The sequence below is a fragment of the Gracilinanus agilis genome, chromosome 5 (genome assembly GCF_016433145.1).
Source record: "Gracilinanus agilis isolate LMUSP501 chromosome 5, AgileGrace, whole genome shotgun sequence".
NCBI classification, from domain to species: domain Eukaryota; kingdom Metazoa; phylum Chordata; class Mammalia; order Didelphimorphia; family Didelphidae; genus Gracilinanus; species Gracilinanus agilis.
In genome coordinates, this window is record NC_058134.1 from 307,731,895 (window position 1) to 307,759,482 (window position 27,588).

A 27,588-nucleotide genomic window follows, 5' to 3' on the forward strand; every position below is an offset into this window, starting at 1 on the left:
GGCGAGGCCCTTCCCCTCAGTTTCTCTCATGGATGAAATGGATGAAAATGGACAAGTTACCTTCCAGTGCTAGTATCCACGGTATCATCTGAATAACAATAACCAGCAGGAGTTTGTGAAACATTCTACGGAGAGTATCTCCGGGAGCCCTCCCGAGCCCTCCCCTCCCAGGAGATGAAGAAACTGAGATTCAGAGAAACTAAATGACTTGCCCAGAGTCAGGCAGGAGCTGAGCCGAGATCTTCATCAGCCTGCCCCAGGCCTCCTTCCCCTGTGATCACATTGCTCAGTCTGGCTCATGAGGCCTGGCTCCCTGGGTTCATGGCTGCTCGGTTCATGCCCGTCGGGCCCAGCAACAAACACCGCAATGGCGGGGGCGACTTTCCTGCCTCTAGGTGAGGTCAGAGGGATTTTGATTTATGGCAGGTGCCCAGGGCCAGGACCACACCAAAGAAGCCCAACTCTGAGCTCTGAGAAATGGGATCAGAACGGCCACAGCTCCCAGAGTTGTTGCGAGGATCACAGGAGATATCTGTAAAGTACCTTAGCCCAGTGCCTGACCCGCAGGCACCTCAAAAACGCTCATTTCCTTTTTTCCTCCTTCCCAGTGTCTTCGGCCCCAGAGGATGGAATGGCCATCGTCTCTCTGACTCCCGAACATCTGGCTCCAGCCCTGACATCTGTCCCAAGCTTCAGACCTGCCTCTCTAGCAGGGCCACCCACTGGACATCTCAAATTGAGCCGTTATCTTTTCTCCTCGCCCCGCTCCTCCCTCTGACTCGCCTCATTCTGTCTCCCCCAAACTCCATGAGGTTGTTGTCCCTCTCTCTTCCCACCCAGATTTAAACGGTTGAGACCAGTCAACCATCCACAGGCCGGTGCATGACAGGAGGCCACGGCCACAAAATGCTTTGGCTTCAGGATCCACCGAGCCAGAGAGGCCTGCACTGATAGGGGAAGTACCCCGACTGACGGAATCAGAGACCCCCGAAGTCTTTGCGCCTTCCCCAGCTCCTAGCATGAGGGTCTGTTCACAGCAGGTTCTTAATAAATGTTTTCGAATTGGATCAAACCCTGCCTGTGGAGAGTGATGTTAAACATGGGAGATGGCCCCTGGGCACCTACTGTGCGCAGAACCCGGTCCGGTCACTGAGGAACAAAGGAGAATCAGACCCGACCCCTGCCTTCCAAGGTCACACAGTCCATGTGGGGAAAAGGGACAAAACGGATACAACGAACTACAAATCACCAGACGAGGCAATGTGCTAAGGACCAACGAACAGTGTAGCCTAAGCTGCTTCTGGAGGGAGAGAGCGCTAAGAGCTGGGCCAGTCAGGGAAGGCTTCCTGAAGGAGAATCCACATGAACTGGCTCCTACATACAGGCAGATCTCCAAAATGTAAGGGACCTTGGAGGTTATCTAGCTCCCTTACTGGACACAAAGGGATTGAGGCCAAGAGAAGAGAAAGGACTTGCCCCAGGTCGCCTAAGAGGGGCACCCGGGACTCCAGCCCCATTCTTCTGATTTCTTGTTCTTTGCTCTTTCCAGTACATAAGGCTTCTTGGGGATCTGAAGATCCTGCCAGCCTTTGTTCTTGCCCCGTGTCCCTTTCACTGACCTCCCCTACCTTCTGCCTCAGTCTAGATTAGGGACACAGCCAAGCATGAGGTCAGCCCCCAAACGATGCCTGCACCAGAGTATTTGTGCTCCTGGATCAGTCAGTCCCAGGGGCTCTTCAGCCTTAGTACTACGAGGGCCAAGTTGTTCTCCCCGAAATATTTTCTTTCTTATTAATTATCTTCTCTCTCCGCCCTCCCCCGATTCCAACTCTTCCCTGATGGACTTCTCCACTCTTTCTGTTGCCTCCCAGAAAAGATGAGCACCAGGAGCCTGGGAGCCTACCCCAAGGAAGGGAGAGAAACAAGACATGTCCAGGACCATTTGGGAGAGCAAATAGTTGAAGCACTTACTCTCATGCCAATCAGAACCGGGGCCTTTTGCTACAGGGTTTTGTAGGAAGCCCATTAATACAGCTTGTTTAGGAGTGAAAGCAAGAAGAGCACAAGGGGATTTCATTTGGCTTCCTCCCTAAATGCAATAGCAGTATTCTCCCACCAGGACTGCACACTGGGAAGCCAGGAGAGCACTGAACAGGGTCCTCCACAGAAGGGAATCTGCCACCAGCAGACCCAGGTAGAGGGGAGCGGAAGAGAAGACAAAGATGGCTCGAGTTCAGTGTCCTATCACATTCTGTTTCTGCAGCCTTAAAACCCTCCTGATTTGGCCCAAGTCCACCATGACCCCAGCTTTAGCTCTAGGCCTGGAGAGAGCCAGCAGGAGGCGCAGGAGGTGGGTTTCCTCCTAGGCACTTACCATTGGAGCGGTGAATGCAGGTGTGTTGGTTATCACTCAGGAAAAAGCCCTCGCGGCATTGGCACTCATAGCTGCCCATCGTGTTCACACAGATCTGTTGACACCCGCCATTGTTATCCAGGCATTCGTCCACATCTAAGCCCGAGAAAAAGGAGAGAAGGAATGAGTGAACCCTCAGCACCCTTAAGACATATCAGCTCTGCAGCAAACAGCAGCAAAGAAACTAGGACATCAACCAGTTCAGCTCCTTCATTTTATAAATGAGGAGGGAGGCCCGAGGCACGTTACTAACTTACTCAGGGTTATATAACCTGCAAAGGACAGAGCTAGGATTTGAACCCAGATCCTCGATCTTTGTCAGTAGAAACAGCATCTACACACACACACACACAAAACAAAAACATGGAGTCTGAACGTATTGCTCCCTTACTTGGTGCCTGGCCAGTGTGCTTGTTACTTCATTTTCTTTTTTTAAGTTTTTTAATTTTAATTTTTAATTTAAATTTCATTTCATTTTTTGGTACAGATATATTTATTTATTTATTTATTGTTACTTCATTTTCAAAGATGACCAATAACACCCCAGGATGATATCCCGACTTGCCCATGAATTCGGTTTAGGTGACGCAGAGTTGCATAAAGTCATCGGCCTCACTCTCTCTCCCAGAGTCCTGGAAGTCCATTGGCAAGCCAAAAGGCGAGATGGCTGGAGATGGCTGGAGATGGCCTGGGATGCAGTGAATGGCCATGGCGTCTTCTAAGATGGCTTCTCAAGGCCCTGCCAGCTTCTTATCCATGATCTTACGATCTCCAAGTTCTCTTCTCACGCTGGGGCGCAGCGGTTGAGGCTACAGCAGTTGGTAAAGCCTTGTTTTCAGATGACAGAGCTGGTGTCCAGAGAATCTACCTCAACGGCTCAGTGACCCAGTTAGTAACAGAATCGGGTTTAGAATCCAGGGGTTCTGACTCCTAGTACAATGTATTGGGTCGATCGGTCCATCCACAAGGATTAATGAAACACTTCTCAGGTACCAGGGACCGCGTTAAGCACTGGGGATACAAGTACAAAGAAGGACATATTCTCTACTGGCAAAGAGTGGCTGCCATTCGTGTGGGAGAGACCCCAAGTACACAGACAAGTATCTGCAGCACAAATGATCAATCCCGGCAAGTATATTCAGAGGATGACACATGCCTTCTTCCACAAGGAGATGAATGTCTACAAGGAATATGCACTGTGTGATACATCGCGTTGCCTGCCATCTTGGGGGGGAAGACAGGGGAGAACCGGGATTGCAAAATAGGAGAAAACAATGATTAATTGTATTGACATGTAAATAAAAGAAATATATGCAAAGAAGCCTGAGAGGGGATTCTTAGTAGTTGGGGAGATCAAGAAAGATTGAATCCAGAAGATGGTACCCGAGGCGGCGGCGGGATGCTATAAGAGAGGCAAGGAGGGCGGCCTTCCAGGCAAGGAGCTTGGCCGGTGCAAAGGCGGACAGTTGGGGGAGGAAAGAGGCTGACAGAGGAGATGGAATGTGGGTGAGGAAGCAGAGAAGGCCGTTTTGGCCGGCCAATGGAGTGCTGGGAGAGAAGATCGTCCAACTGGGTTGGGGCCTACATGGAGGAGTTCCTCTTTCATCTCAGAAGAAAAAGGAAGCCAGCAGAGTTGGTTGACTAGATAGACGAGTCACATGCTCAGATCTGCACTTAAGGAAAATCATACCGGCAGGCTGGTCAGTCTTGAAGTGAAGAGACCAGTTAGGAGACTGCTTCAACAATTTAGGTCAGAGGTGACGAGGGTCTCAGTTAAGAGGGTGGCCCACTTCCACTGCATTTTGTCCCAATTTGAATAGCAACTAAGAGAGATAGGCAGACAGAGATAGAGAAGAAGAGGCAGGAAGAGAAAGAAATGGAAAGAGAGAGGAGAAAACTGAGAAAAGGGGGGAGGAGAGAGAAATGGGGAAGGCACTGAAGCGCTGGGTTCAAGTCCTCCACAGTACACAGAACAGCTATGTGACCTGGGCAAGTCACTAACCTTTGCTATGCCCTAAGCGACTCTCGAAGACACAAAGCCTCAGACTTGTTGCCAGTCCGTAGCAGCCGAGGCAGGTCCCACTTGGAAAGCTCCTCATGGCAGTGAAACCCCACCAAGAGGCGAGCACGGGGCCGTAGCTTTTAGAACCTGTTCGCATCCATTCCTACACCTGCTAGTGATGGAAACAGAGCTTGGGTTTGTGTTTGTCCCCGTTTCTCAGGCAGTGAGACCTAGACCAGAGAACCTGGAGGGTTAGAACCATGTCTTTGGACTGTGCGTTCTCCCCGCATCGCCCCTGTACTGCCTCCTGTTAGAATGAGGAGATTCTGTGTTTGGGGTGTGAGGAAAGAGGGAAGGAAGGAGCCCTGTTCTTAGAGCCGGAAGACTTGGGTCTACATGTCCGTTCTGCTGCTTACTAACCACTCCCACTGCCAGGGTGCTTTGGGATTTGCAAAGCACCTTCCACATGCCCACTCTGGGAGGCAGGGAGAGCCATTGCAGCTTCTCCCATGAGGAGATCAAGAGATTATGGGACCCTCCCCCCGAGGATGCTGCAGTTGGCAAAAGAGAGGAGCTGGGAACTTAAGGCCAGCTCTTCCTGACCATGTTAAGCATGATCAACAATGCCAAGCTATTTCTTCTTCTTTTTTTTTAAATCCTCACCTTGTCTTAAAATCAATACTAAGTATAGATTCCAAGACAGAAGAGGAGTAAGGGCAAAGCAATTGGGGTTAAGTGACTTGCCCAGGGTCACACAGCTATTATGTATCTGAGGCCAGATTTGAACCTAGGCCTTCCCATCTCCAGGCCTGGCTCTCTATGAACCTGAGTTCATAGCCCACTTGAGACAACGACCAGCTATTCTACCTGCCTCAATTTCCTTATCTGTAAAATTGAGGTAATAATTCCTGTAACCACCTGTATCACAGAATTATTGTGAGGCTCAAAAGAAATGACATATAAAACATTGGTCAAACCTTAAAGTACTATCAATTTATGCTATAATTATTCATTCTTAAAAATGTAGATGGAGCCATGATTTTCTCAGCATAGGACACCTCTGGTGAAGAAGCTCTCCATAACCCATTCAGAACATAAACCATGACACAATTTGTGGTCTTGGAGAGTAGCTGAGAAGTTAGGTGACTCACCCAAACATACAGACAATACGTGTCAGGGGATAGAATTTGAACTCAGTTCTTCCTGATTTCAAGGCAGATTGTATTATCGTTTCTGTTCTCATCTTCCTCACCACCTCCATCATGATCTTATTTTCACCATCTTCTTGATGGAGTCCAGATAGAAACAGATCTGAAACAAGTTGCCATCCTGCCGTTACTCTTTTTTTGTTTAGTGTTCTATGGAACTTTTGCAGAAGTGGATAAAATAATTGCCTTTTGGGGTTGAGTAGAAACCAATTCACATATAAGCTCCTCTTTAAATTCATCGAAAGTATCCTTGGTACAACAGACAGGAAAGCAGGGATGATGCCCCTACGTCTCGTCCCCAGGTGATTTTGATTCCCTCCTCCCCTCCAGAGCTCTAAAATCTTGGAAAGCTTTTCCTTCCATAAACCTTGAAGGTGATGGGCTAGTGGCATCTATATGATCATTCTTAAGTTTTTATAAATTAATGTTATGCTGAGATAATTTGGGGCAAGAGATCTGTCTACTGCAATGGTCCACTTGCCATACAGCGTATTGGTTGTGTTCTCCAAGACACTTTGTGATCTGTATCTGCAGTATAAGGAATTGTTATCTGTACTGCCATGGGAGAGAGCTAGCCCCTGAGATACAGCTTTAGATACTGGTCATGTCTTCCTCGGTATTTGGTAGGTGTTAATTTTCCTCCTCCTGCATTGAGATAGGAGCATCCTCTCTACCCTTTCTTTGGATAATCTCCATTGATTCCTGAGCGCAGGCTCCACAATGATGGCTATTTTCTAGTTTCTGGTGGCAATGATCTGGTCCTGGATTGCCCACATGAATTACTCTGTTTCCCCAAAGAAATCTACCCAATCCAGACATTGGTTCCTTGATTCTTTGTGGACACAGAGCTGGAAGTCCATGCAGACATCATCTGGGGAGGCTCTTTGGCTTCCATTCTTGGGTCTTCACCATTTCCTAGGCTCCATCCAGGGGTAAGAAACATTCGATTGCATTAAATTAATCCGGGGTATTATCATCGGTCTTTGCCATTGCTTAGTGGAATGACATCTGCTTATTTCAGAAGTTTTTGACCTGTTGATCACATGCTCAAAGCCATCCTTTCAATCCATCTCTTTCTTTTGGTTGTAGAATTGTGCATCTTTCTACATCTGCCTTGGGCAATGGCCTCTATATTTTGTTAAGACCGTACAGGTTTTTGTTACGGTATTTTCCAAATCTGCCACAGCCCATTTTGCATTTGAGAAGTATCAAGGCTGGCACCATGTTAATGTTTGTGTTCGTGTTAATCGTAATAATTATAAAAATTAACATTTCTGTAGTTTCTAAAGATTTGCTTTCCATTTGATCCTTCCAACAATCCTGTGAGCTACATGCTATTATTATCATCTGCATTTTACAGATGGGGAATTAACGGGGAGAAAGATTAAATGACTTTCCCAACATCACATAGTCACTAAGTGTCAGAAGCAAGATTTGAACTCAGGACTTTTTGTTTCCAAATCTAGCACTGTCTACATTGTACAGCCTCAGTGCCTAAGTTAACTGCTTTAAACATGTTCTTCCTATCTTTGATTTCAAAATGCCAATAAGTCTCTGAATGGATACAGTCATTGCCTTCTCGGTGATACCTTTATCTTGCCTGAAGGAGAGCAAGGTATCTTTAGCTATGACCTTCATCTATTGGTTCAAAGTGGAGTTTTCAGTCTCTTTTCTTTGCATTACACATTTTAAAATTTTTATATTTGTGGAGTCCAAATAATATTTTTATATCATTGATAAAAGATTTCACAAGTTGAAGGAATTATTTCATTTGCTTTCTAGTGAAGTCACATAGCTTGTCACCTGTCTGTATATATCATTATTAGTAAAATATTCAAGATCAATTTATTCTTTAAGAAGCAATAGCTCTATTTAGGAGAGATCATAATGGACTTAAACTGTCTTACTGAAGAATAATTCCCATATTGTATAGAAATTATTCTTGAAGTTCTTACATGGGTGGCATGTTTTAAAAAGAGAATATTTTTCCATATGGACATCAAGTATTCTGATTATACTTGGATCTAGTTTGCAAATTTATATATGCAACCGAGTCAAAGGCTTTGCAATAATCAGCAAAGGAAGTATACGTGTTAGATGCATTCGATAATTACCGAATCCTCAAAAAGTTTCCCTTTTCACTTGTGGAACTATTTGGAACAAATATTTGGGTTTAAAAATATATTTATAGGGGCAGCTGGGTAGCTCAGTGGATTGAGAGCCAGGCCTAGAGACAGGAGTTCCTAGGTTCAAATCTGGCCTCAGACACTTCCCAGCTGTGTGACCCTGGGCAAGTCACTTGACCCCCATTGCCTACCCTTACCACTCTTCCACCTATGAGACAATACACAAAAAGTTAAGGGTTTAAAAAAGTTTAAAAAAAATTAAAAATATATTTATAGATTTTTTTCATGATAAAAATTATGACTTTTACACATAGAGCATAAACTCATAGCTGGTCTGTATGGGGTAGGGAGCCCTTGGGTTGTTGCCCCTTGGTAATAGATGTATGATCTTCCCCTCTCCCTGCTGCTTTCCAGTTTTACAGAGAGTAGAGTTTCAGTTCCCTCCATTAATATTCTTTCTCTCATTATGTTAATGGTGCGTAAGTATTCTGTGTCTTTTTGTGATCCAATTTTAAATTTCACTCTAGTGGGCTTCTTCTGCCATGTAGATGACCAGGAATTTTCTGTGTCTTCCTTCTTCACAGCTTCTGTCTTGCTCCTTGCTTAATTTCATCCTTTCTTGATCAGCTCTGAATTATTTACTTTGTTATTTATGCCTTGACCCTCTAACTTTGGCCTTCCGGTGCTGATCAAGAGAACCTTGAGTTTTTGATATACTTTCACTTTCTTGATTGCTCAACATGATTCTTTTTAAAATTTTCTCTAATTGTGTAACAGAGCATTCATGTTTTCTACTGTGTGCCAATTAGGCACTAATGCCATCTTCCAGGCCCTGACCATAGATCTTCAATGGTTTGTTCAAGTCACTTCTTCCATGGTGGCTTTAGGGACATTCTTTGATAGCTCAACCTCTTCTCCTATTGTCTTCTCATGGTAACAGGTTCCACATATATCACCCCGTGCTGGTCCCAATATACTTTTATACTTTCTGTCAAGTATTATGGGACGATGATGTGTTCATTCATAACAGAGATGACAGATACTAGCTTTTAAATGACATTTTACTATAAATTTGTTTGCTAGTTTGTTTATGCAATCAAATTCTAAAACAACTTTTTGGAATTCCAATCTAAGTATATCCATCTCTTCTTCAGAATCAGTTGAGACTTCCATGCTGTTGTTTTTTTAACCCTTGTACCAATTTGGTGTATTGTCTCATAGGTGGAAGAGTGGTAAGGGTGGGCAATGGGGGTCAAGGGACTTGCCCAGGGTCACACAGCTGGGAAGTGTCTGAGGCCGGGTTTGAACCTAGGACCTCCCGTCTCTAGGCCTGGCTCTCAATCCACTGAGATACCCAGCTGCCCCCTTCCAGGCTGTTTTTGATAGCTATTTCATCACTTGGTATGATTCTTTTTCTTCTCATCTTTTTTTTGGTTGTTTGTTTTGATTCATCTGAGATAGAAATGGTCCTGGGATAAATCTCTCTTCTACGATTAGCATTTTATTTCTCGGTTGGAACACCATTGTCCAAGTCGAAAAAATCATAGCATTTTCTCACAAGAGTATTGGGCTGTGAGTTCATCATCTGTAAGGGATGCTGAACGATCTTCCAGAGAAGTTCAGGATGGCAGGAAGAAGGGGAGCGGTAACAGGGACCTTAGCCTGGCTCCACTCGGTCTAGCTGGGAAGCTTGGCGATTAGAAGACTGAGATGGCAATATGGCAATATGGCAAGAACCACTTGTGGTTTTTGACAAGAGTTTAAACGATCTTCCTGAAAACCCCATATTTTATATGAACTTTTCTTGGCACTATTTTGTGGGTGCCATTTTGGAAAGGGTCAAATTCTTCATATGGACATGGAATACGCTAGTGTTTTCACTCTAACCAGGTCCACTTTATATATTCAGGGTGTTGCCCAAGTCTTAGAGAAGTTTTATATTAAAACTCATAAAGCTTACAGCTGCACTCAGGCTTTGGGGACACCTTGTAGTTCCATTCCATGAACATGCCATTAATGATGACCAGAAGCCAAGGCTTCTTGACGACTCTCAATAACAGCCGTGTGATGGAGCTTATGATACTTTTAGGCCTCCGTTCAGGAATTATGAAATCAATGATGTTCCTTTTTTTGACTCCTGGAACTTTGAGCAGAACCTTCCTTTTTGTTCTTTGGCCAAGAGATTTGTTGTTTTTTTTCTTTAAAGTGATTATAGGGTTTTTTACAACCTTTCAACTTCTCAAGTTGGTTGTTATTCTTATTACTGCTGCCATGGGACCTGGGGCTAGTTGGGGCTCCTATCAAAGCCTCCATTTCACCCTTTATAAAATGGGGGAGGAGGGAGGAATTTGACTATCTCTGTGCCCAGTTCTTGCTTTAAATCCCATAATCCTGTAAAATGCATGATTGATTTTAGTTGTGGCTGTGACTCACTATGTGACCTTAGGCGAGTCTCTTCTGCCCTCTGAGCCTCCGTTTCCTGGCTCCTGAAAAACACTACCGGAGATCCCCTGAGCTCCCAAATCCAACAACAACCCCAGCACTCTAGGCAAAGGCAATGCCCTCCGTTCCTCGCTGCCTTTAGAGTCGCCAACTGGTTTCCAGCACGTGAAGAGACCGTGTTTTTGAAAAGGCTCAAGGCCCAGCCCCCCTCCCCAGCGGCCCCCCTCCCGCCCATGGGAGGCAGCCCTGGGCTCTGCCATGCTCTCTCTGGGCCCCCCCAGACAGTTGTGAGTGGGAAGGCGACGGCAGCAGACACAAAGGGCATTATTGGTGCAAAGAATCTTGATGGTTCTCTGGTCTCTGAGAACACATCGTGTTTCAATTAGGGCCCTCGTAACCTCCTCCCTCCCCCTCCCGGCCCCCCTTTCTCTGGCTGGCCGCTGTGTAATGCCTTTAATGAAAGGAAGGCTTCTTAAGTCCCAATGTTCCATGTCTGTGCTGTCATTTTAACAGGCAGACGGACCACAAAGCCCTCTCCGCTACTGGCCCTGCTCAAGCGCCAGCCCCCCTTCTCGTGTCATTAAACGTTTTATGAAGTCCTTTTCGCCCCTGGGACCCAGCAGCCATGACGGAGGTGGAGGGAGTCAGGCCAGGCTTGGAGACCCCTCTGAACCCAGGCAGGACCCAGAAAGGTGCGTGCGGCACTGGGGATCGGCTCCAGAGGCCGGCGGTCACTGGGCCACCGGCTCACATGTCCTGTGTGCCTTTGCAGAGAAGGAAGGTGGCCAGAGAAGAGCAGAGCCGTCTCGGGCCCAGAGGCGTCTGCATGCCGGCCTCAGGAACACTGTTATAGAAGTGAAGGCATATGAAAGCCCTGCGTGCAGATGTGGAACTCAGGACCCTTTAGGGGAGAAATGACATGGCCAAGGTCATGTGGGTCACACATTCCAGAGGCAAGATTTAACTCCCAGACCAAACTGCTCCCTTCCCTGCTCTGTATATAACAGAACTACATTTCATCACCCCAGGCCTTCCAAGACCCGGGGGGGGGGCTCTGCTTCTCCCCCTAAACCAGTCTTTCTCAAACACCCTTCCACGCATGACAAGCACTTCCTCCTCAGCTCCTCATTGCGATAAATGTGTCCTCTATAATCCCACGCACTTCATTTTATCCACCGAGAAGGCTTCCTTGGACTGCTGCTGGCCCACAAGGGTCCAGAACATGGAAGAGGGCAACAGCCCTGAGCTTGCATGCTTTCCCTCTTGACACGACTTGGCATTTACTTTTTTTCCCTTGGGTCAGGCTTTTATTTGGGGTGAATTATGAAATAATATAGAGATCTTCTCCCCCAGAAACCAGCTTGTTATTCAAGGTCAGCGGCCTTTCGCAGTGCAAGGAAGTAGAATGTAGACCATTTCTGTGGCACTCGCTGCCCAGGACCCAACAGCTCACGTGTCCCAATAAACAGAGCGATGTCGAAAATTGTAATCACCGCAACGATACTTTTATATATGCAAGAGGAGGTGCTCGCTTACACAGAAGAGGAAATCTCCTCCCTTCCCAGTGAAATCAGTCAGTCAGTAAATAAACATTAATGGATCATCTACTGTGTGCCAGGCTGGCGATACAAAGACAGCACGCACACTCTTAAGGATCATCCAGCCCAATGAGTTGAAACAAGCACGGACAAAGAAGCTCCATACAAGATAAGTTGGAGATCATCCACAGAGGGAAGGCACTAGAATTAAGGGGGATCAGGAAAGGCTTCCTGTGCATGGTGGAATCTTATCTGGGACTTGGAAAAAGTCAAGGAAGCCGGAAGCCAGAGATGAGGAGGGACGGCCAGGAAAATTCTGAGTCTGGAGATAGAGTCTGGTCTGAGAAACAACAAAGAGGCCGATGTCCAGGGGCCATAGATTACATGGGCTGACAATGGTCTAAAAAGACCAGAGAGGTGGGGGATGGGGAGAGGTCACGAAGGACTTTAAACGCCTGAAGATTTCATACAGGGACACGAAGGTGCCGGGGAGCCACCAGCATTTATTTACTCTGTGTGCGAATTAAACTCTTGCCTTCTGACTTAAGACCAGTTCTGGGAGCGGCGAGGGCTGGGCAGTCTGGGTTAAGTGACTTGCCCAGGTCACACGGATAGAAAGTGTCTGAGGCCAGACTCTAGGCCTGGTGCTCTGTCCGTTGTACTACCTCGCTGCCCCAGTTTCCTGTGTCTTAGGAAGAGCATTTTGCCAGTTGGGTAGCACAGAGAGACTTGTGGCCTGGTAATAAAGAAGTCAGGAAGAGAGAATGGTAGAGGAAAAGATAACGAGTTCAGCTTGTCTATGGGACAATGTACGTGGCTGGAGGTCAGTAGAGAGGTTAGGGCAGATTAAATAAATTTGAGGATCATCAGCATAGGGTTGAATTCATGGGAAAGGATGACTATCCAAGTAAAATGGTGCAGAGAGAGAAGAGGAACCTAGGCAGAGCATCATGGGACATCCCTAGGCAACAAGCATGGCCTTAATGCAGATCCAGCAGAGGAGCCTGAGGAAGAGAGGTGAGATGGGTAGAAAGAGAACCAGGAGAAAGCAGTGTCCCAAAAACATAGGGAAAAGAGAAGATAAAGGAGAAGACGGTGATCAACGGGGTCAGAGGCTACAGAGAGGTCAAGAAGGATGAGGATTTGGATGGAATGATGAGACAAGAAGCCAGATTGTGAAGACTGGAGGAGGGAGAGAAGAAAAGAAGAGGAGGCATCTGTTGTTGAGGACTGCCACAAAAGGGAGGAGAGAGATAGCGTGTTAGCTGTCAGGGATAGATGGATCAGGAGAGGCTTTTCTCAGGCTGGGGGAGATGAAGCTGCTGGTAGGCAGTAGGGAAGTCACCAGTGGAAGACGCCAGTCCCTGATGAGTTTCTTTTCTGCTCATATATGAACTTACTCTTGGACCTGGTGCTTCCCCTCTGCAGAACATAAGCTCCCTGAGGACAGGGGCTGTTTGGTAGTGGAGCTGGTATCCTGGGTGCCCAGTGCAGTTCTTGGAACACAGAAGGAACACTTCCTATTTGTTGATTTAAATGACCAGCTCCAATGACAGAGAGGTAGGGGAAAGGTTGGACTCAATAGAAGCTTCGTTTCTGGTACTGTTTCTGGCCCCAGCTGTGGGATCCTGGGCAAACCACTTCACCTTAGAGGACCGTAGCCTTAGAGCTAGAAGGGACCTTAGGGCCAAACTCCTTATTTTACAGAGAAGGAATCTAAAACTGAGAGAAGTTCAGTGACTAGCTTTGGGTCCCACATGGCAGAAGTGTCTGAAAACAGGATTGGAACTCTGGTCTTCTTGATAGCCTGGTGCTCTGTTTGCTGTTCCACTTAGCTGCGGGGATGATTCTTCTCTACAAAATGCCCAGGATGCCTTTCACAGGGTAGCTGGCGGGGCTTAAAGGACAAGATTGGAAGATGCCCTGTAAACCTTTCTTCAGAGATCAAGGAGCTCTGAATCACCCTTTCCCCTCCTTGTCCTCTGGTCTTGGCCCGCCCATACATGACTCCCTCCTTCTCTCAGCTCTACCTGGGTTCCTCTGCTCCCACTCAGATGTTTGGGGTTCCCCCCCAAAACTCTGCCCCTCTGCCTAAGGGATTTCCACACAACTCAGAGGAGATTCCATTTGGGGAGCAGGAGCCAGGAAGAGAGTTAGGGACAAGAACTTCAACAGACTTGAAGCCAAAGGGAAGGCAGAAACTGTGATTACACCGTGTGAACCTTATTCCTTCCATTTGTTGTTGCTTCGACATGACTGAATAGAAATCCCAGCAGAGGGGGCTGGATGGCCCCTTTTTAGACTAGAAAGGATTTCTGCATTTGGAGGCAAGGGCCTGGGCCCACGGCTTCTTCCCCTTCAGCGGGTCTGCATTCCTGGAGCTCCCGGACTTGAGAGTTGTGTGGTGTAATGGACCTCCTGGAGCTGGAATCAGGAAGATGTGGCTTCAAGTCCTGCTTCTGACCCTCCTCATTCACTGTGTGACTTTAGACAAGTCACTTCAACTCCCTAAGCCTCAGTTTCCCTCTTTGTAAAATGAGAATAGGAATGACAAGGTTTTGGTAAGTGGCTAATGGGATCTTGTCTGTAAAGTGTTTTGTGAGCTCTAAACCCTTACGGGTGTGAGCCTTTTTTAGGACTGTTCCGCACTGTTTTATGCCACACAGTATGCTTGTTGACTGACTAGGGGGGGATCCTTTTCTCCCTGAGCTTTCAAGACACAGAGGAGGGAGGGAGAGATGGGTGCTCAGTGATAAATGGTCAGAAGTGACAGGGACAAGGGAGAGACCCCGGCAAAGTGCTAGGAGGAATTTAAAGGAGGGGAAGATGACTTTTACCTGGAAGGAGAGGAAGGGTCAAACAGGGGCACTCAAGTTCCATTCAATTCACTAAACATGTATTAAATGTTTTTTTTCACTGGCAAGGCGAGAGCCAGTCCCGGAGTCAGGAAACTCTGGCTTCCAGCCCTGCCTTCAACATTTCTAGGATCAATCGAGTGACTTCCCGAGTCTCAGCTGCTTTCAGAGAGGCTGCTGATCCACATCGGTGGAGGGAGTTTACATCCTGGGAATGGAATTTGCTACAGGGATGAAATCATCCAAGAAGACATGTGCAAGGCATTAAGTTGAGCCTAGGAGGAAGAGACTTTACCAGGTGGAGGAGGGGGAATTCTGCATAGAAAAGGATTCAGAGGGTCCTTGGTGAAGGCCAGGGTGAGATCTTCTGACTTCTCTGCTGCATGGTGGGTTGTTTTGAAAGAGCGCCCGAGCGCCATTCTTCCCAAATGCAGCCCATGCACCAGCCCACTTTCAGTGAGTTTCACCCCGCTGGCCCATACACTCATCTCTAACTCATCTCCCCCCAAATTTAAAATGGAATTCAGTTGAAATGAGAAGGAAATCAATACCCGGCACACACTCACATCAGTCTCTCACTGGACCAGCGGCTGGCCTTCCAAGTGTTGGTGTTTACATTAGCACAGAACAACTCGACCCGTCGCTTTCCAGTTCAGATGAATAATTTGAAACAAATGCAAGGTCTTGTAAACATTATTTTGTAGGCTTCCAAACAGCAAATCCCCAAGATTTCCCATTTGGACTGTGGGACCAACCCTTTCTGCACCCCTTCCCCACCAATGGGGAAGGCTATGCTTTCGGCTGCTCTGGTGCAGGCTCGTTTGGCTGTGGACAGAAAACTCTTGGGATATTTTTGGCTCTTTTCAGCTTGAAAGCTGTGAGGTATCTCAGGCACTGTCAATCTGGCCACTTATTTTAGTGGGAAGCGAACTAGGCTTCAGGAGGAGGGAGTCACTTGCCCAAAGTCGTGCGTCAAAATGATCTTGGGGAAATTGTTTGGTCTGAGTCTCAGTTTCCAGATCTTTGAAAGGGGAAGATTGGATTAAATCATCTCCAAAGGCCCTTCCATCTCAAGGTCCTACGATTCCCAGACTTCCTTGTCCATAACCAACTGCAAATAGGAATCTTAATCACACTCCCCTCCTAGGAGGTTCCAAGATCAAAGGGGAGACATTTGTAAATCCCTTAGCACAGTGCCTGGCACATAGTAGGCACTGCGTAAATGCTGTTTTTCCTTCCCTCCCTCCATTCCCCTTCAGTGAGTTTCTCTGCTGCTTCTCTTTGGTTTTCTAAGTAAACCATTTTGGTTTCTGCAAATAGAGAGAAGTTTGTCATTTCTTGGCCAACTCATGCAAACTATCCTCCCAGCTGTTAAGTGTTTTTCCCCTTAAAATCCTTTTCTTTTCGCTCTGTATATATTCCCTATAGGCTTCTCTATCTCTTCTCTATCTCCCTATTATCCCCACCCCCCAACAGAACATATTTTGTTTCCTCTTGGCCTTTCTGTTCCAAGCACCTAGTGTGGTGCCTGGCACACAGTAAGCACTCAATAATTCTGCCCAGGGCTCCTTTAGAGAAAGTTTACATTTAATAATAGTGGTGATGATTGAAGAAGAGAATGTAGGCCAAAAACTTTGGAACATGTTGAACTATGAACAAATGTTTACTCTCATTACTGTTGCGAAGAACAACATTTCTATAGGTCTTTGAAAGCCCTTTTCTTTTCATCTTCACAGCATGAGGTGGGAAGGGGTTGCTATTATTGTCCCATTTTACAGATGCTATAACAGAGGCCCAGAAGGCCAAAGTCCCTTATCTAAGAAGACTGTTAGGAAGTAGCAGAAATGGAATAAATGAAGCCAGTCCTTTTACATCCTCTGCTAGGCCTTCATTGGGCTCTCTATAAACAAGGTGCCGACAATGGGGAGTAGAGTTTAACCTGAACAGAGCACATGTTCCACCTAGATGGGAGGTCTGTTTGACCATTATCTGGAACTTAGTATATAATGGCATTATATACCCAATGAGTTGGAATCCCATCTTGCCCATATACCACCTGTAGGATCTTGGGCCTTTCTCTGATCTTTAGGCTCATCCTTTATAAAATTCATTCATTCATTTCACAAACATCTATTAAATGCCAATTATGTGGCAGGAACTAGGCGTGGGAGTACAAAGGCAAATTCATGCAATCCTTGGCCTTATGGAATCATTTCTTTCTATTTCTATCTTCTATTCTATTAGGGGAGGTAACACGTCCACCGGGAGGTCAATATCAAATATCTACCCAACTAATAAGAAGTGAAATTTTTGATTTTGCGGATACAAAAGCTCTTCCATTTTTTGTCACTGAAATTGTCCATTCTCTCCTGCAATCACTTCGATTCCTGCTTAGTGATGAGTTCTCCCCTAGCCACAGTCGTGAAAAAGTCTCTCCTTTGCCTTATCTATTCCCAGAAAACCTCCTTCCCTTGTGTTCTCCTTTGAAGCCCCAGCTCTGTTACACATGGCAGCCATGGCCCCATGTCTGTCTCTCCATCGTCCCCTGGGGAAACTCCTTTAGAGGCTGTAGTGCTTGTTCCACCTCCCAGCCCTCCAGCACCACTCACAGAATCCATGGACTCTTTCTTGTTTCTGAGAAGCATTTCGCAAGTCTCTGAAGGCAGCCCCGCCTGCTTTCGTCTTTCTGCTTGATTCTAGACCCAGGCCGTGGTCCATTTTTCCTGCCAGATGTGTATATGGGTAGACCAGCACTTTCTAAGTCCTTGCCATAATCTGGGCACTAAACATTCCTCATCCACTTGGCCTTTTCTGTGTGGATGGGTTTGGCCAAATTAGTTTGAGTGATCATGGCACTCTCTCAGGAGGTTCTACAATGTTCTAGGGTTTACTGCAACCAATAGGATGTCATCTGAAAACAGGAATATTTGGAAGACCTCACCAGCGCGGGGGAATTCCTTCTCTAGGCGGATTTTGTGCTGGACATCCTCCACAAGAGTGATGGACTTCTTCGGGGAGCAGACATCTCCCTGGTAGACATCTCAGAGGGTCATTGCTTTCTACCACAGGCAAAGAACTCAACGCTGAGTGGCTGGGCAAGTCCATCTGCCCTGAGCTGTGCTATTCCTCAAAAGGCAGATTTGTTCTGTTGCAGGGACTGACCCTGTCTATGGCTTCAGCTTCTGAGATTCTCTGATTATGGAATCTGGTGAGCTAGGAGCCAACTCGAAGCAGAGAGCTGAAAGGCAGAGCAGGGAGGGGAGCCAAGGAGCTGGACACTGCACAGACCTGACGACAGACTTGGCGGCTGACCCCTGCACATGACTGGTGGGGCCGACTCCTTCCCGCCCTGTTGTTTTGTAAGGAGTCTGACCCGTCCCGGCATCTCTGCTTCGGCTGCGTCTTTACACCCCTGGTCTCACTCTCCTTACAGTCCTGGAGGAAGCCATCTGAGATAGTAGAAAAGCCCAGCCCCAGCACAGCTCCTACAAAGACCAGAGCCTGGCAATGATGATGACCACAAGACTCTCTGGTGACAAAGATGAAACCAAAGAGGGTGACAGACAGGAATCTGGGGGGGGGCGGTCCTCCTTCTCCCCTTTCTCTAAACCCCAGTGAACTCAGAGTTTTATATTACCCATAAAATTGGGGAAGCCAGAAGAAATGGGAAGAGCCTCAAGGGCAGACTCCAACCCCAGTTCTGCCACTTGCTATTTGTAGGACCCTGGGCAAGTCTCTTTCCTTCTCAGACTTCAGTTCCCTCGTCAGTAAAATGAGGGAGTTGGACTAAATGACCTCGAATAGCCCTTCCATCATGAAATCAGTGATTTAGGGATTTATTGTCAGATCCCAGGACGGTCCTCACAGCTTTAGGCCTGTCTGAATCCAGGATTTAGATCTGGAAGGGACATCCTAGGTCCCCCAGCCCACCAGAGGCTCTGACTCTTAAAAGTCACGTAACGTTGGGCGCGTCTCCCACGTGTAAAATGGAGATAAATGATCCTCGCCTTCCTAGTTTGATGCGAGGATCTAAGGAAAGAACGGACATAAAACTTCTTTGTAAACAAAAACGCTCGGTAATGCATCAAGTCCTTGGTGAGGTAGGAAAGCTTCGTTGGGGTGTTCAGTCACTTTGTAAAGGAAAATACTTTATCATCTGTAAAGCACTTTGTAAAACACACATCACTTTGTAAATTGTCAAATGTTTTGGAAACTATAAAGCACTCTGGAAATCGCCAAAGCCTTTGTAAACCACAGAGCATCCCACACATGTGAAGTATTATTGCCCTCCATCGCTAGCTGGTCCATGTGGAGATCAAGGCAGACGGGTCCATTCCTGTGACAAGCTCACCCAAAAAGCAGTGATCGGGTGGAAAGGTAGGAGCAGGGGATGAGAAAAGACCAGATTGTCCCTCACGGTAGGTTCCTGTTGTCCAGCTCTCAGACGCTCTGGGTGCATGCCGGGAGGAAGGGCGGACAGCTCTCTGCTTCCCGGTGATTGCCGTCCCTCAACTCAAGACCTGGGACTGCTTGGCCAGCTGGATGCAGACCGGCTGGCCTCCTGTACCTTCTACTGCTTGGCATGGCACAAGGTTCTTTCTCCTTTGCCAAGGAGTGGCTTAGGGAGAAAAGCTTCTTGGACATCAAACGGTTTTGGCAAAATTGCATCTGATGAGTTAAGTGTAAATAAACGAGAAACATATGGACGCGCTCTCTTGTAAAATACACACGAGCTTTAAGGCTTCGGGGACCCTGCACTTGGCAAAGCTCTTGTTAGGTTTGGCCAGGCCCAAAATGCTCGGGGGGTTGTCGGGGATGTCCTTGGGCCCAGCGTGTGGCTGGCCTGAGCTGCTCCTCCAGAGAGGCCAGGCCAGGATCAAGGGACCGACTCCAGGGTAGGCGTGTTTCAGGGGCCTCAAGGTGGGAAGAACTCTGCGTTAAGAGGCTTAGGGTCTTCCAGAGGCACTTCAGCTTTGTGTGATACTGCCTCCCTCCAATGAGGCCCAGCCGGGCCTTTGTCCTTTAGCAGATGGCCCTATTCTTCCCCCTGAGGCTGACTTAGGAGGGAGCCTCTTCAACTTTAGGGATGCTGATCTTCCAGTGACTCATAAGCACAATCAGGCCTGGCCTTTCTGCCCGAAGCCTTGGTTGCTAGGTAGGAGCTTCCAGAGTTTGGAAGAGCCTTTCATGCCCCCTGAGGCTCATGGAGCTAGAAGGAACCCCAAAGACCAATCCCTTCCTTGGTGCTCTTGGGTCCCTCCAAGAAGGAACCCATTCTGTTGCCTAGACACCAGCTCCAATGCCAGAATGAATGCAGGCATGCAAGCATGGCAAGAACTCTAATGAGAAAGACCAGGTGGCCTTTGTTATTTCCTTTTGGCAAATGAAAAGAACCAGGTTGAAGAGGGCAGTGACTTGGCCAAGGTCACACAGAGAATTCCAGAACTGGGATTGGAGCTCTGGTTTTCTAATGATTAGCCCTGGCACTGCCCAGTAGCAGGGAATGCTCTCCCCATCCTAAGCCTGCCAGGTCTGCAAGCAGTAATCCCTTTACCTAGGGAACCAGATGGTATCAGATGACCCCGGAGAGGCAAAGGACCTGAAAGATTATTTAGTCCAACCCCCTCATTTTACAGAGGAGGAAACTGAGGCCTAGAGATGGAAAAAATTTAATAAAGGACACTTCTAATCTTTAGTGTTCAAAGCACTTCACACAGATTATTATACATTATTAATCTTCAATTCAAGAAACATATATTGAGCACCCTCTAAGCGCCAGGCACTGTGGCACAAATCTTCACCACATTGTGTATATTATTAGCTAACCCTGTATATAATATATGTCTATTATGCCCTTCATTCAGCCAGCAAGGGAACTCAGTTTCTGACTCTCAATCCAGGACTCGTTCCAAAACACCCGCTCCTCTCCCAACTTTATTTCCCAAGTAGAATCTGATCTTAGATTCTGCCTTCACATGAGTGGCAATTAAGTGATGAACAGTTCACAGGGCCTCGCCCTCTCCCGCCTTCTTCAGCTGACCCTACCCAACTGCCTTTGGCTCCGGAACAGGAAAGTCTTCCTGAAGACCTTCAGGCATCAGCAGCAAAATGGTCAGGAGCTAAGGACAAATTGGGAAGATCCTTTCCTGATGCCCCTGAAATCTCTCATGCTGAAAGCAGCTACTTTTCAGGAAGTCATCTTCTACTTCCCAGACTCTAAAATGGGCATAGTGTTCAATTTTAAGCTGAGGGGGACAAATAAGGATCAAATGAGGTTATGTATGCAAAGTGCTTTGCAAACATTGGCCAGTTATTATCTAAACCTTTTCTTTCTTTCCCTGAAGAGTGAAATGTTCTGAATACTTTGGGGGGTTTAGCAAATATTTGGTGGGTTAGTAGCCATTGATGAATATCACGTGCAAAGCTCTGAGCATTGTCCTGGAAGAGGACCCAGGACTGAGCGAGCTCACTTCTGATGGGGGATGGAGGCGAGGAAATCAGGATCACCCTGGCAGGTCTTGGCATCATATATGTAGATCTGGGATGACCCTTCGATTAGTCACTGGTGAGACCATCTCCAGAGCCCAACTTTTCCAAAGTTCAGCCTATTTCCTCCCACTCACTCCTGTCTAGGTCAGAGGCAAGAAACTGAGGGTAGAGGAGTTTTCCTAAGAGCGATTATAATAGTTAGACTTATTTTCTCAACTATTATTGATTCATATCCATGTATATTATTTATTATTAATATATAAGCATTTCCAAGGCTACTCATTATTATTATTAATGATACTCCTAATAAAGGACACTTCTAATCTAAAGTTTACAAAGCACTTCACACAAATTATTATGTATTAGTAATCTTCAATTCAGGAGACATATTAAAGCACCCTCTACATGCCAGGCACTTCACAACACTGCATATGTTATTATCCAACCCTGGATATGATATACAGTGTATAATATGATCTTCATTTTGTAGATAGAAATTTTATACATGAGGAAAGTGAAGTTCGGATAGATTTATTGACTTGTCCGTGCTCACTTATGGTATCAGAAGCAGGATTCAAACTTAGGTTCTCTATGTCCAGGGCTCTAATTACTATATAATGTTACCCCTCCACGATAATCCTGAGGATGGCAGTGCCGGTATCATTGCATCCATTTAACAGATGGCTCAGAGAGGGTAAGGGATTTGCCCAAAGTCATACAGCTATGAAGAATAAGCACAAATCCTTCTTAAAGGGCCTTCCGAGAAGAAACATCTAGAAAAGGAAGTGACGATTCTAAAGAACTATCATGGCTTCATCAAGAATAGGTCATGCCATCACTAATGCATTGCTGTTGGAGTTGTGAATTGATCCTACCATACTGGAAGGCAATTTGGAATTATTCCCAAAGGGCTTTAGATGACTGCCTGCCCTTTGATCCAGCCATGCCATTGCTGGGTTTGTACCCCAAAGAGATAATAAGGAAAAAGACTTGTACAAAAATATTTATAGCCTCACTCTTTGTGGTGGCAAAAATTGGAAAACAAGGGGATGCCCCTCAATTGGGGAATGGCTGAACAAAGTGTGGTATCTGTTGGTGATGGAATACTATTGTGCTCAAAGGAATAATGAACTGGAGGAATTCCATGTGAACTGGAAAGACCTCCAGGAAGTGATGCAGAGTGAAAGGAGCAGAACCAGGAGAACATTGTACAGAGACAGATACACTGTGGCACAATCGATTGTAATGGACTTCTTTACTAGCAACAATGCAATGATCCAAGACATTTTTGAGGGACTTATGAGAAAGATGTTACCCACACCCAGAGAGAGAAATGTGGGAGCAGAAACACAGAAGAAAGACATTTACTTGATCACATGGTTTGATGGGGATATGATTAGGGATGTAGACCCTAAATGATCACTCTATTACAAACATTAATAATATGGAAATTAGTCTTGATCAATGATACTTGTAAAACCCAGCTGAATTGTGTGTTGGCTCCGGGAAGGGGATGGGAGGAGGGGAAGGAAAGAACATAAATCATGTAAACATGGAAAAATATTCTAAATTAATTAAATTTAAATTTTTTTAAAAAGAATATGTCATGCCAGACTAACCCCACATCATTTTTAACAGGATTACTAGACTACTTGATGAGGCAAAAGTGGTGAATACAGTTTACCAAGATTTTAGCATAGCTTTTGATAAGCTTTCCCATATTACTGAAGAGAAGATAGAGGGAGATGAACGAATGAATGAATGACATGAGAATGTCATAGGATAGAGTCATAGTTTATCGGACAGATAGATTCCAAGAGGAGATATTGATGGTTTTGACATTGATGTGGCAGAAAACCTCCAGTGAAGGGACCTGAGAATCTGTGTTTGGACCCACTGTGATGGATGATGTAGATAGAGGTACATTTGGCATGCTCCTCAGAACCATACATGACACCAAGCTGTGGGAACCATAACCAACACACTGGACGCTGGAGTCAGTATCAAGAGCATCTCCGCCAGGTAGAACATTAGGTTGAATCCAAGAATATAAAATTCATTAGTGATCAATGTAAAGTTTTGTTCTGAGGTGCAAAAAATCCACTATACAAGGTTAAGATGGAGGACGTGCAAATAGATGGTTAATGATTCTGAAAAAGATGGTGGGTTTTAGTGGACTGTGTGATGTAGCAGTCCCAGACTGCAAATAGGAGGCTGGGAGTTGATGGTCCCCCTGGACTCTGTCCCATCAGATTACATTTGGAGGTTCTGTTCTGGGCACTACAGTTTTAAAAGCACATTGATAAGATGGTGAGTGTCCAGAGGAGGACAACCACGATGGTGAGCTTTTTGTAAGGATTTACTATGTGCCTGGCACTATGCTGAGTGCTAGGGAAAGGCCTTGATTCCAAGATATGTAAGATTGCTTGAAGGAACTGAGCATGTTTAGTCTGGAAAAGAGAAAACTGAGGGGGACTTGGGAGCTGTCTCCCAATATTTGAAGGGCTGTCAAATGGAAGAAGGCTCTGCCTTATTCTGTTTGGCCCCAGATGTCAGAACCATGAGCAACGAGTAGGAGTTACAAAGGGACAAATTTATCCTTTATGTCAGGAAATTTTTCCTCAAGATGAGAGCTGTCCAAACATGAAATGGGCTGGCTCAAGAGATGATGCGTTCCCCCTCCTTGGAGGGTCTTCAAGCAAAGGCTGGTCAACCATTCGCCACCAGAGGTATCTTCAGCTTTCTAGTTCTGACCGTAACTCCTCAGAATTGTGCTAAACAATGGGGAACTAGAACAGGAGCTGAGTCTAGGCCTTTTCCTATACCTGGGACATTTCTAATCTTTAAGAGTTTCTAGAGCAGAAGTGTGCCTGTGACCTTAAGCAGCCCATTGTAGGAACTGGATCAAAATGCAATTGGGAAATGCTTATCCAAGATAACCCCAAGGGACTCATGATGAAAAAAATGGAAATGTTGAAGTCTGAGTGAAAATTGCCATTACCTGGCAAGCAGCGTAGCATTGTTCTCCCTGTGTGACCGACCTCAGATACCACCTGCCTCCTGAAGCTTTTCCTAATCCCCTTGGTTGCCTGTTGTCTCTTCTTCCTCAGATTACCTTGTCTTTCCTTATCTGAGATGGAGGCACATGGATGGGCAGATAAGGAAAAACATGGTAATTTCAGGAGGGTGATCCAGGGCACAGATAGTGAGGAGGACCAGACAGACTTCCTCTCAGAGGTGGCATCTGGGCCTGAGTTGTGAAGGGCACAAAGGATTCCAAAAGGTAGAGGTGATGAGAGAACATTCTAGGCATGAGAGGCAGCCGGTGAGAAGAACCAGAGGCCAAAGAATACTTGGTTCTGGAAGAACAGTGGGGCCAGTTGGGTTGGATGGAAGATGGGGAGGAAAAAGAGGCATTCTAAGTCCTCCTCTTTCAAATGGGGACAATAACCCTTGCCCTACTCTTGTCCCCTAATCAATCACAAGTAAGTTCTCCTCTGTGCAGACCAGTGTGGAGTCCAAGGGAAAAAGTAGATGAAACGTCCCCTACGCACAAGAAGGTGACACTCTAATGGGGAAAAAGCAAGACCACAGACACGTGTATAAAGAACGGAGGAAAGAAACACAAAGAAATTCAAAGAAGTTGAATACTAGATAGATACGAAAAATGCACAAGGGAAAGGGTGAGAAAGGACTTTGTGTCGAAGCAAGCTGCATATTGAAGGAAGGAGAGGAATTCTGAGAGAGAAGATGAGGATCCACACTCTGGGCTTGGGCGCAACCAGTGAGATGAGAGAGCACAGATGAGAGAAGAAGCATCATGTGTGAAAGGCAGAGGCAAGACCACTTTGGAAGATCATAGAGCACCAGAAAGGATGCATCATCCGATGAAACTGAAAAGACAGGCTGTGATTGTAAAAAGTTAAACAGAGTTTACATCAGATTGGAGGCAAAAGGGAGCTACAGGTGGTTAATGAGTAGGGGAGCAGCATGAACTCTTGAAAAGTCACTTTTGCAGCAGGGTAGAGCATGGACTATATTGGGGAGAGACTGGAGCCAGGGAGAATGAAGAACAAAGGCTGTAGATGTCATTTGGGCAGGAAGTGATAATGTGATGGCTATGTGAGGAGAGAGAAGGGCTGCATACCAAACCTACTATGGAGGTAGAAATGGTATGATCCAGCCACTGAGTTAATATGTGGGAGAGGGAAAAGATGAGGCTACCTTGACTCTGGTGGGAAAAGGCTTGGGTCATATAGCTAGGCACAACAGAATCATGATTCAGATCCATTAATAGATGCTGATAATAAATGATGAATTGATTAATTCATTTAAAGCACCTCCCTCCTCACAAGCTTGTGTAAAAAGTGTGTGAATCATCTCCATTTCACAGAAGAGAAAGCCAAGGCATGTGCCAGATACTGGGCTGGGTATTAGGGGTGCATAGTAAGAAAAAGCAATGACACAGTTCTCTCTCTCTCTCTCTCTCTCTCTCTCTCTCTCTCTCTCTCTCCCTCTCTCTCTCTCTCTTTCTTTCTTTCTCTCTCTCTCTCTCTCTCTCTCTGTCTGTCTGTCTGTCTGTCTGTCTCTCTCTCTCTCTCTCTCTCTCTCTCTCTCTCTCAATAAAAATTCTTATCATCCATCTTAGAATCAATACTGTGTATTGGTTCCAAGGCAGAAGAGTGGTAAGGCCTAGGCAATAAGGGTTAAGTGACTTGCCAAGAGTTATGAAGCTAGGAAGTGTCTGGGGCCATATTTGAACCCAAGACTTCTCACCTCTAGGCCTGGCCCTCTCTCTGTTGAGCCACCTAACTGCCTCCAAGTTTTCTATTAAAGATAATTTTTAACTGCGTGCTAGTTTTTGACTCAGAACCTAAGAACATCCTGGGTAGATGTGAAACCAACCCATGAGCCTTCACTTCTCTACCAGGTAGGATGGGTGGCATTCATTAGGAAGGCCCTGGTCTTGTGTAGCTCCTAGAGCTCCAGGAATGCATACCTGGAAGGACCTTCAAGGCCTCCAGGGCAGCTCCTTCTTGGCACAGAAGAACAGGCTGAGGTCCAGAGCAGTAAAGGGACTTGTGTGATATCACATCAGCAAAATTCATCGATCTTTAGAAGGAGAAAGGACCTTAGGGATCATTTGGCTGAATAGACCAGGAAATGGAATGGGAGAAGACAGCCCCTCAAATGCCTTCCTCAAGAAAATGAGCTTCCCCAGATGAACACCTTGAATCCCTCTTGGATCTAAGGAGATGGTATTTATAAATATTTTCTCATCAAATTAGATACTATTTGTTTTTTTAAAACAATTGGTATACATAGTAGGTGCTTTATCGATGCTCCTTCCCTTCCCTTCCCTTCTCCTTCCTGGGCACCAACTCCTGGCTCCTTGGGAAGCCAAGCAGATACCATTAATACTATTATAACAGTTGCCTAATGATGGGCCTATAGAGAGTGGTTCACAGTAGGAGCAGGCCCTGAAAGATGGGCAGGAACTCTGGAAGAAAATAGGAAAGTGGAGGCCCCAGGCCAGCTAATTCAGCCCCACCTTTTCTTTTTCAATGTCCACTTTTAGAGCTTTCTAGTTCCCAAAGCACTTTCCCCCCAGTTGTCCTGGGTGTAAATTGTAGAATTCTCCCACTCCCCATGGAGAGAAATGTGGCTCTGCAAAATGAGCTGGCAGAACTTATAAGCACTTTCTCAACAACCACCTTCGGAGGTGAGGAACTTAAGCATTATTTTTGCCTTCTTTTTATAGATGAAGACATGGTGAGCGACCCATCCAAGATGGACTATCTGGTAAGTGCTAGAATATGATCCAAGCCTCGGTCTCCCTGGACTGCAGGCTCTTTCCCCTTCCTCCTCAGCTACACCACCTCGCACGGCCAGCCTTGACTCTTTTGTGGGCACATCTGAAGTCTGGCTTTCGAGCTCCCCAGGGCAGTCCCTAGGTCAGTCCAGTCCATGGGAGGCAGACACCCATTGGGAGAAGGTCTGGCCATCTTCTATGCCACCATTCTCCATCCAAAGGTTGGGGCATTGGAATAAACGTCCGTGCTTTCAACCACTGGTTCCCTTTCATAGCCTGTTAGCTGATTCCTCTCTATGCCAGGCAATGGAGGAGACGTTAGGTCTAGATAAGACTCGGTTTCCCCCTCATGAAACTCAGAACAAGGGGGACGAGACACCAACGTGGATTACTTCCTTGGACCCCCAACGTTAGGGCTGCAGTTATTCTCCCGGGATCCGAGTACACTGGGGAGGCACGAACAAATCTCAGGCTGAGCCCTGTGGGGTAGGTCGTTACTAACAAGGGCATCAGGGAAGGCTTCTTGGAGTGGGTGGCGCGTGGGCAGTTTCTGAGGATGAGCAGGAATTCAAGGGGATGGGAAGGATGGCTGTCCCAGGGAGGGGGAACAGTGCGAGTCAGGCCTGGAGGCAGGAACAAGTCAGACGCACGAGAGATAAATGCAGCAGACACAGTAGCACTAAGGGCAGGCCAGATGGACAGC

General features: G+C 46.3%; 1 protein-coding gene across 1 annotated transcript in view; it reads right to left on the reverse strand.

Annotated features, from left to right (window-relative positions):
* SCUBE1 (signal peptide, CUB domain and EGF like domain containing 1) overlaps positions 1 to 27,588 on the reverse strand; it is a 233,593-nt gene that overhangs the window by 160,218 nt on the left and 45,787 nt on the right. Inside the window, exon 4 of the mRNA XM_044679293.1 lies at positions 2,375 to 2,509. Within this exon, the coding sequence (XP_044535228.1) occupies positions 2,375 to 2,509 (135 nt within the window). The remainder of the gene's footprint in view (positions 1 to 2,374; positions 2,510 to 27,588) is intronic.